Raw genomic sequence first — 10000 nt, forward strand, 5'->3', positions numbered from 1 at the left:
GGAATATGAACACAATGGGTTAGACACTGAAAGCTCATCATTTCTTTTAGTGTTTTAGTTATTCTTCCTCCTTTCTGACACTTTTTCTCCGGTTGTTGTTCAAACACACTCACCGATGCATTAACCAAATTTTCTTCTGAATCTTTTTTTTATTAAGAAGTACAAAACGCTATTCTTTGGTAAACCTCACACTTACTGCTAATCAGGATGTTCCAGATCCATGTGTGACTCATATTAAGTTAACTTTGAGTCCAGCCCAAGACTCCAGGTTTTTTTTATTTAAATAGACACATTCTACATGTCTTATACTTTATTTTAAACACATTTTCAACAAAATTCAGACTTTGGTAGCTAAACTATAATTGTAAATAAAGTCGAAGAATCAATTGACAATATGCCACTTCGGTTCCTTCATCTTCATTTGCTGCTTGTTGGATACAATAATTTCTTAAGAAGTTTCACTTTACTAGGCGTGCTAATAAACCAGGACCTGACTCGACTCTATCCGTCTCAGTCCGGTCCTGAGTCATGGCCCCTGCAGCGGCCGGTTCCGGGGGGATGATGGGTAATATTTCTTCCACTCCCCTCCGACTATTTTATCTGCAGCGCGGCCGATCGATGCTCTAGAAGAAGCTAAATCATTTGTAGCAGCAGAGCTGCATCAGAGCAAAGAGCATGCTGGGAAAAAAACAGAGGCAGACACACAGAGACGGGGCTGCATTCATAGAGCAGCATTAAAACATCCCATAATCCACTGCTGTGACAACAGAGCGTTCTGTTCATCAATACCTCGTTTGGCTGTGTTACACATTTACAGTATGGTTCTTCACTTTAAACTTCTTTGGTTTATTATTTTCTTTTAAAGCCAATTTATGGCTTTCTCAGTTACTAAATGTACCAAAAGGTTTTATTACAAAATAAACAGAGGGTATATGAAGTGTATTTTATCATTAATTAAACTACCTTACAGTTTATAAAAATGTTGTGTTCACTGAACAACTAAATCAGAAAATGATGTGCAGCATTGAACCCACTCTTTGTATTTTATTTGTATTTGAGTCAAACCAACTATACTAACTACTTTTCTTATACTTCACTAATTTATGTGTGTGTGTGTGTGTGTGTGTGTGTGTGTGTGTGTGTGTGTGTGTGTGTGTGTGTGTGTGTGTGTGTGTGTGTGTGTGTGTGTGTGTGTGTGTGTGTGTGTATGTGTGTGTGTTTGTGTGTGTGTGTGTGTGTGTGTGTGTGTGTGTGTGTGTGTGTGTGTGTGTGTGTGTGTGTGTGTGTGTGTGTGTGTGCGTGTGCGTGTGTGTTTTTGTATTTATGTGTGTATATTTAAGTTGGTGTTCTACTAACACTTGTCAATGTTTACCTTTTTTTCCCAACCAGAAACCGGCCAATCAGACAGCCCCAACCAGGCCAGTGATTCAGATATCAAGGAGCAGCCAGAGAACGGTGAGACCTTTTAAAAACACACACACACACACACACACACACACACACACACACACACACACACACACACACACACACACACACACACACACTGTAACTGTACATGTTGTATAGTATACAGTATATACTCACACGCTTATGGTTACCTGTGTTTGAGCCTGCTGGTCAGACAGAATGAGGCTGTGGTTTTATCACACATTAACACACACAGACATACACACACATACAGGTTGTTTTTCTGGATCAGGATCAGGGAAGTGTGTGGGACAGATTATTTAAATCGGAAATATATTTAAATACAAATATACCAGCTGTTAGTGACTATCCTTGCTGGGAACAGAAGCTTCAACATCTCATCTGCTCTGTACTGCCTTAATACTGCGAGTACTGCCACTACTACTACTGCTAATCAGTATTGGGCAAGTTACTTCCAAAATGTAATACAGTACATATTACTTATTACTGTCTTTTTAAAGTAGTAAGTTACATTACATTATCACTGTCTCTGAACTGTAATGCGTTACACTACTTTTGCATTACTTTGAGTTACTTTCACCAAAATAACCACAAAAGTTTGGCTTTAAATACTAAAATATAGTTTATTGCAGCTCATTAATTAAAGCTATCTATCTATCTGGCAGTACATGCTGAAAATGAGGAAAATAGCTAGAAATTAAACTCATGCTCCATTTAAGTGGGCTAAATAATATGTGATACCGGTAACATGACGTCTCTGTGTGTTATTAACAAGATGTTAGTGGAGCCTCTGCACGGCCCTGTGACCTGCTGTATATGAACGAGTCTGTATTCAACGTTAGCTCAACTTGTCATTGGTGTGTTAACGGGGATTTGGCTGACAAGCTTTCTAAAAGCCGGCGATTCCACAGAGGACAGAGGCTGCATATCTTCAACACTCTGCCACGAGTCTCTGAATATCTCGGGGTTCAAGCAGCAGACCAGAGAAAGTTACCTTCTGTTGCTTTGACCTGCACGCACTCCTGTCTTTCTCTTTTCTTTTCACCGAGTCTGCAGCCCTGCATTGTGAGCCTGCAGCTCTGCATTGTGAGTCTGCAGCTCTGCATTGTGAGCCTGCAGCTCTGCATTGTGAGCCTGCAGCTCTCCATTGTGAGCCTGCAGCTCTCCATTGTTAGCCTGCAGCTCTGCATTGTCAATCTGTTTCTGCAGCCCTCTTAACCAATAGTAAACAGGCTTACTGAGTTACTACAAAACACCACATCATTTTGGGTTAAAATGTGTTGTAACTGCGTGACTGAGAATTGTAACGGGTATTATATTACCCTAATTTCATAAGTAATGCGTTATATTACTGCTTTACAGCAAAAAGTAAATACATTACTCTACCTTTTGTAACGCGTTACACCCAAAACTGCTGTTAATACTGCAAGTACTTCTACTGCTTCTACTGATAATACTGCTACTACTGCTTCTACCTCTGATACTGACATCGGTTTTTACTGCAGGTGCTGCGCCTGTTATTTGCCTTAAACATATTAAACAGCGTCTACTCAGTACTGCAGCCAATACTGTGATGATGTCATCAAATCCTATTTCTTGTGTAATGATGAACTCTCTCTTTGTTCTCTCTCTCTCTTAGGTCACCTGGGTTTTCAGGACAGCTTTGTGACGCCCGGTGTCTTCACGGTAGCCGAGCTTGTAAGAGTATCACAGAGTAAGTCTCCCCCCCCCCCTTCTCTCTGATAGGGCGAGGCAGAGCAGTGATTGGATTGCAGATCTGTCATCGATAGTGGATCTAATGCAATTCCTCCAGACAGGACCAGACACACTGAGACACAAACACATACACACAGCTATAAAGCAAACTCAGGAAAGAGTAGAGCGCAGAAATACAGAAACAGGAGTCATGGATACACGTGACATACATGGTCATGCTAAATCAGGTCAACAGTTTACCAACAATTAGAAATCTGCTATTCTTCAAACTTCACAACAACATTAAGTATTCTTCCCTGTCCTGAAACGCTGTGGGAACATCCACTTTTTTTCTTTTTGGGAAAAACAATTTCAAATGTACAGTAATTAAGACATGTTTTTACCTTTTACATGTTTTCAAATATGAATAACTGAGGGAAGAAATGAAAACGCTCATGATAAGCTTCTCAGCAGTACTGTTTATCTACTTCATGTTATAAAATTACACTTAAATAATAAGATTTTTCACATTACTCAACAACTGTTAATTGTTTGTGTGAACAAGTCTCTTTCATCGTGAAGTCATTTAATGAAGAGGGGCGATCAAGACACCACGGGGGGGAGTTGGGGGTGCGAGACGGACATGCGACAGATAGAGGACAGGAGAGAGAGACAGAGAGATAACGAGGGACCAACGTGACCTTTAAAAAGTGCCGACATGCAGGAGAGAGAGAGAGAGAGAGAGAGAGAGAGAGTGACAGAGAGCGCAGTGGGATCTATATGAGTCTGTCGATCGCCCACCGCTAACAATAGGCCGATGTAAAGTGCCTGTCAGCACACAGAGACCCCTGATCAAAGAGCCATCGATCACACACACACACACACACACACACACACACACACACACACACACACACACACACACACACACACACACACACACACACACACACACACAGATCCCTGCTTGATCAGATGCACACCCCTGCGCATGCAAAACCCTATCTCATAGTCACACACTCGCAGACACACTTTTGGCTACAGGTGTGTGTGTTTATGGGCCAGGCAGACGAGGAAAGGGAACACACACACACACACACACACACACACACACACACACACACACACACACACACACACACACACTATCAGGTATCTGATTGGAACAAACCACCTGCAGTGTTTATTTAAAAAGTAGACATGTTAAGTTGTTCCTAAGTTTGACTCAGACTTTGTTCCGTATAGCTACGCCTTTTTAAGAGCCCAAGTCATGACATCACTTCCTTTCTAGACTTTGTTACAAGTTTCTGTCATCACAGGATCATTTAAATGATCATGTCATATCATGACAGCCAGTTTGAGCAGATGGAATTCAAAATGTGACCAGAAGCTCTCCATGAACAGATGTGTGGCTTTCTTTCAATAGAACGTTTCCAGTTGATCATCGTCCTATGGCTGCACGGCGCTGAGCTACTTTATATCGGGGCAGTATGGTTTATTCACACACATTCAGGCAGTGTGTGTGTGTGTGTGTGTGGGGGGGGGGGGGGGTGTTTCGTTGGTCAGCAGATTTGCAGCGATTCAGCTCTGGAAGAATCACTTATAGATTAGAGTGCAGGAGTGTGTGGGTATGTGTGTGTGACTGTTTGTTGTATACTCTAAATAACAGCTTTAACTCATTTTATTTATTACAATTAATGATACATATAGAAACATTTTACATATTAAGGCAACAATATTTAGAGACCATTCCAAATGTTTCTTAAATCTTTATCTCTACATGTATGGCAACGATTCCAGTGTCTGTTGAATTCCAACACAGAGAAATATTTTCAGTAGTTTATAGAATACAATGACAGACAGGTCCTTACAGCATGTGCTGTATATGCAGTAGTACTCACATACCCAGTAGCATACAAAGTATATTCTACGATAGCATGACTACTTTACTGATAATAGCATACCTGTAGTTAAATCACACACACACACACACACACACACACACACACACACACACACACACACACACACACACACACACACACACACACACACACACACACACACACACAAACACGGGTCTGCAGGGGTGACTGAAGCCTATAGCTTACCAGAAGATAAGAATGGTCAGTGGGGGTGGAGGGGGTGGAAGGTGGGGGGGGTGGGGGGGTATTGAACATAGCACACACACACAGCGGGTGACCTTGGCATTGTGCAGCCATTTCACAATTCACTGGCAGGCCAATCGAATCTCTCTCTGTCGATCAATATCCTATTAAAGCAGCACACAGAGAGAGAGAGCGAGCGAGAGAGGATAGGTTAGTGTTGCAGCATGTATTAACTGTAATTGGTCAGTTCAGTATATTTCTGCGGACTGGATTCTGACTTCTCCTCAATCTTCTCTTGTCTCTCTGTCGTTCCCTCTCTTTCTTTATCGTTTACTCTATGATCTTCCCGTTGTGTCCCCCCCCCTCATCATCTCCAGTCCTCGTTCTGTTCCAAAGTGACTTCTAAAGTTAAGATAGAGGATTCAGCAGTAAATAATTTGTTGCCCCGTTAGTCTGAGTGTTTTTCGATCACCGTGGAACATGTTTGGTTAGGTACATCTCGTAAATAAATTGGACAACACATTCTCTCTCCCAACTGTCAAAAAGTCACATCATGGTCAGCCCTTGTTTCCAAATATGCCCCTCTATCATCAGTGTTGGTCAGATTCCATTCAGAATAATCTTCTGTGTTCTGTGTTGAGAAATCACTGTTTCTACTTGTTATATGCATAATGTATCATCATATTAATCATAACTCTAAGTGTATCAGTTAAATATTCTCATTCTTAGAACACAGTCTTAGAATGGCTCCAGCAGCTGGTATGCAGCAGTTACCTACATCAGGACTATGATCTGCTTCACATATAGACCAGTGTTCCTCAGTGAACACCAGCCATACATCTGCCATAAATACAGTGAGCAATATCAGAGCAACACACACACACACACACACACACACACACACACACACACACACACACACACACACACACACACACACACACACACACACACACACACACACACACACACACACACACACACACACACACACTGAGCTGTGCACACACTGAGAGCTGCAGCCTCTGTGTCAGGCACCAGGAGGTTTATAGACACTTGTACCAGACTCAATCTGCTACACATAAGCACACACACACACACACACACACACACACACACACACACACACACACACACACACACACACACACACACACACACACACACACACAAATGCACATGCACAAATGCACAAATACACTGTTATTCCCTGTGCGTCAGAAGACCAGATATTAGATTATGGTGCGTAGTTGATGTGATGGCATAAAACTTCACTGCACACACACTACAGAAAACACACCATGCACACAAAGAAATAAAAAAGGCAGATGACCCACTTGGCACCCTCCAGTACCTTTGTCTGGAGGCATTCCCACCCAACACTCACACGCACACACACACACACACACACACACACACACACACACACACACACACACACACACACACACACACACACACACACACACACACACACACACACACACACACACCTCATGATGTGCCAACACCATATGGACATCACAGCACAGCAATTTTAATAATAATCACAAATTCAGTGATAAAAGTAATACAATTGTGACATTGAAACATGAATCATTAAATCAAAGGGAACTGATCAGAAAGTTATCAAGGTGAATCATAAATCAAAAACATAGAAACTTTGGATGAATGATTTAAATTGGGTAATAATAAATGATACAGTACCTTCAAATATCAGCATTACAGTAAAGATTAAATGAAGCTGCACTGTTCAGGTTGTAGCATAAAAACAAACCTCCAGGTAGAGACAGAAAGTCACAGAGGAACTTTGTGTTGAACAAGAATGAAGGTTTATATCTGGTCTGGCCCCTACAAGCTGCACTTCTTATTTCAGACACAAAAAGAAAGTCTGGAGCATATTCCCTTTTTCAACCATAATGATTGTTAAGATGCTGGTTTTTAATCCAAAGAACCCTGCAAAAAATAAACAATACTTTCCCATGACAGTGATTTTATTCTCCATATAAACAGTTACACCAATCATGTCCAAAAGTAGAAAAACTTGAACAAAACGCCCCAAAAGTTCAGCCAGTTTCTACATTTGCAGTTTTTAGCTAAAGCATCTGTGCTGGTAGTCATTGATATTAATGAAAATGCACATTTTGTGAATGCAACTTAGCATCCTTAGCAGCTTTTTTGTTAACAAACAACAACAGTTTTCCTGAAGTTATGCCTGGACCTTACACGCAAATCCTGAGTGGACACAAACTGATTTCCTCTTCCTATCAACACCAGCAGCTCCTTCTCTGAGTCATAACTCTAATAAATCTGGATATGCAGAAATGAATCGCATATTTTTTGATTCAGTGTGACCTACATTACTCACTGGAATCATTAGCTTGCATGTCCATCATAAAAAACATCTATAAATCCCATAAGATGTTTCAGGGAGAGGAAGCGCCTGTTATGACTGCAGAACTTGCCTGGCTTATCGTCAGGGTTTGAAGTTTTCTTCAAGTGATAGCTGTCGGTACATCCATGTGTCCATGGCAACCAAGAGCTGCTAATAGATCATTCTGCATATGTTTAATGATGCATTACCAGTACTGAACACACATATAGACAACTAGAAATGGAAAATAATTAGGAAGCACTACACATGGAAGTATACTATACTACTAGTATGCATGTGTGTGTGTGTGTGTGTGTGTGTGTGTGTGTGTGTGTGTGTGTGTGTGTGTAGCTCTCAAACTATATCTGGAGGGCGGGAGAGAGAGAGAAAGAGAGAGCGAAAGATAGAGTGATAGATAAATGAACACGCTCACTTTGCTGAGCTCAGCACAAAACTCCCCACCAGGTCCTGTCAGCCCCCCCCCCCCCCCCCCCCCCCCCTTTCATCCCAGCGCTCCATCATGCTTTCTGTCAATAAAACGATGAAGAGGAGGGATGGAGAAGGCGGTGGAGGTGGAGGGGGAAGAGGCAAGGGGCTAGACGGATGTCCGGGTTTGAAGCTGATTGCTGCCTTTGTTCAGCAGGATTTTCAAATTGAAGCGTTTGACAACAAAGACCTGAGTCTCTCTCTCCCTCCCTCCCTCAGACTTTCTCTCACTCCTCGCTCTTTTACTTCTTTATTAGTGAAAGCCTTTGTGCAGAAGGAGGAACAGAGAGATGTGGAGGAGGGTACAATTCAGATGATGGACAGATCAGAGAGGAAGAGGAGTAGTGCTGGGTTGATAGATGCTAATGTAGTCTTGCACTCTCTGCTCTCACACAGCTCTCACATCATGTCACCAATACCCCCCTGGTATTTAACATTTAAACACTATATCAGTGTGGTATTACCTCACAGCGGAGGAGGGGTGAGGACAATATAGTCCTGGTGTTGGTTTAGTGAAGCAATGCAAATCCTTCACATGTTTTGTTGAAAGATGTCTTAAAGGGAGGAAGAGTTTCTGCTAAGGGCTGGAGAACATGATTTAACAAAAATGGAAGAGTCCTCAATTCCCCTCAATTTCCAGTTCCTTTCAGGGAATTCCTCTTGAACAACTGCTTATAAACTCAAATAACTATCTCAGTTAAAGTTGTATTAAGTTCAATTCGTCTTCTCAGTAAAAGAAAAAAAAAGTCACCTCATGCTCACTCACACAGAAAACTTCCTGATAAGGTTCCGGATCAGGACCCCCCAGGGCAGGTCATATGAAAGGCCTCAACATGTGTGCATTAATGATTCCTAACCCCTCTCTCTTGCAGCACCTATCGCAGCCGGCACCGGTCCTAATTTCTCATTGGCCGACCTGGACAGCTCCTCCTACTACAGCATGAGTCCAGGAGCCATGAGGAGACCGCTACCAAGCACCTCCTCCAGCAGGTACACACGCATGCATGCACACAAACACACACACACACACACACACACACACACACACACACACACACACACACACACACACACACATACTCCCCCGATCCAGAGCTAAAATCCACAGGTGTTAAACCATTTACACTTGTGACTGCGCAGCGAATGAAAACACCAGGTAACAAATTCATATATGCATCGCTTGAATGGCCCTTTAACCAAATATTGTACTCAAGTACAGGTTTGAGGTATTTATAGGAACTTTAATTTAATAAGTTACTTTCTTCCAAAGTGACTTGCTAAATAAAATGTAATGCACTATTTTAAGGGCTGTCAACTTTGACCTGTTACATTCACCATTCATCTGGAACCCCTAACGCATTACAGGCAAAATAAACAGAAATAATGACTTTGTACAACTGTGAAAGGCAAGAGAAATGCTTTAGATATGTCTCTGAAAGTTGTGGACTTCATACTCATAATCCAGAAATCATTTTATAATAAAGTAAAATCGTCAGATTTCATTTTGTCATGCAAATCTTTATTACAGCACCACCCATGTAATTGTTATATAGTAAATCCTGGTACTTTAAAGTTGGGATTAGTCATGATCAATCACAGATTTAATTGTGATAAACAAAATAACATTTTTTTATTATAAATTCAGATCAAATATTTGTAATTTCATTTTCCACTCAAAGTAAACTATTATACTTTTTACATTTGTGTTACAACTTTAGTCACTTCACATATTACAGTTTTTTCTCCCATGTGTACAAATCTCCATCTGTGTTGACTTTGAATATTGGCAAACTCAAAGTTGAAATGTTCCTTTATGTGATAAGACAATTCTCTTCTTCATTTAAATCAATTTAAAAGCCCCTTGCATCGTCACAATGCTATCAACAGGGCTGTGTTTCTGAGGAAC

General features: G+C 41.3%; 1 protein-coding gene across 3 annotated transcripts in view; it reads left to right on the top strand.

Moving 5' to 3' along the window:
• The window catches only part of nfia (nuclear factor I/A), a 147269-nt gene that overhangs the window by 111119 nt on the left and 26150 nt on the right, over window positions 1-10000 (top strand). For all 3 annotated transcript variants that reach the window (XM_063891604.1, XM_063891605.1, XM_063891606.1), the window contains exons 3-5: window positions 1390-1455; window positions 3071-3145; window positions 8967-9084. In XM_063891604.1, the coding sequence (XP_063747674.1) occupies window positions 1390-1455; window positions 3071-3145; window positions 8967-9084 (259 nt within the window). The remainder of the gene's footprint in view (window positions 1-1389; window positions 1456-3070; window positions 3146-8966; window positions 9085-10000) is intronic.

This window comes from Eleginops maclovinus, chromosome 9 (assembly GCF_036324505.1).
Source record: "Eleginops maclovinus isolate JMC-PN-2008 ecotype Puerto Natales chromosome 9, JC_Emac_rtc_rv5, whole genome shotgun sequence".
Lineage (NCBI taxonomy): Eukaryota > Metazoa > Chordata > Actinopteri > Perciformes > Eleginopidae > Eleginops > Eleginops maclovinus.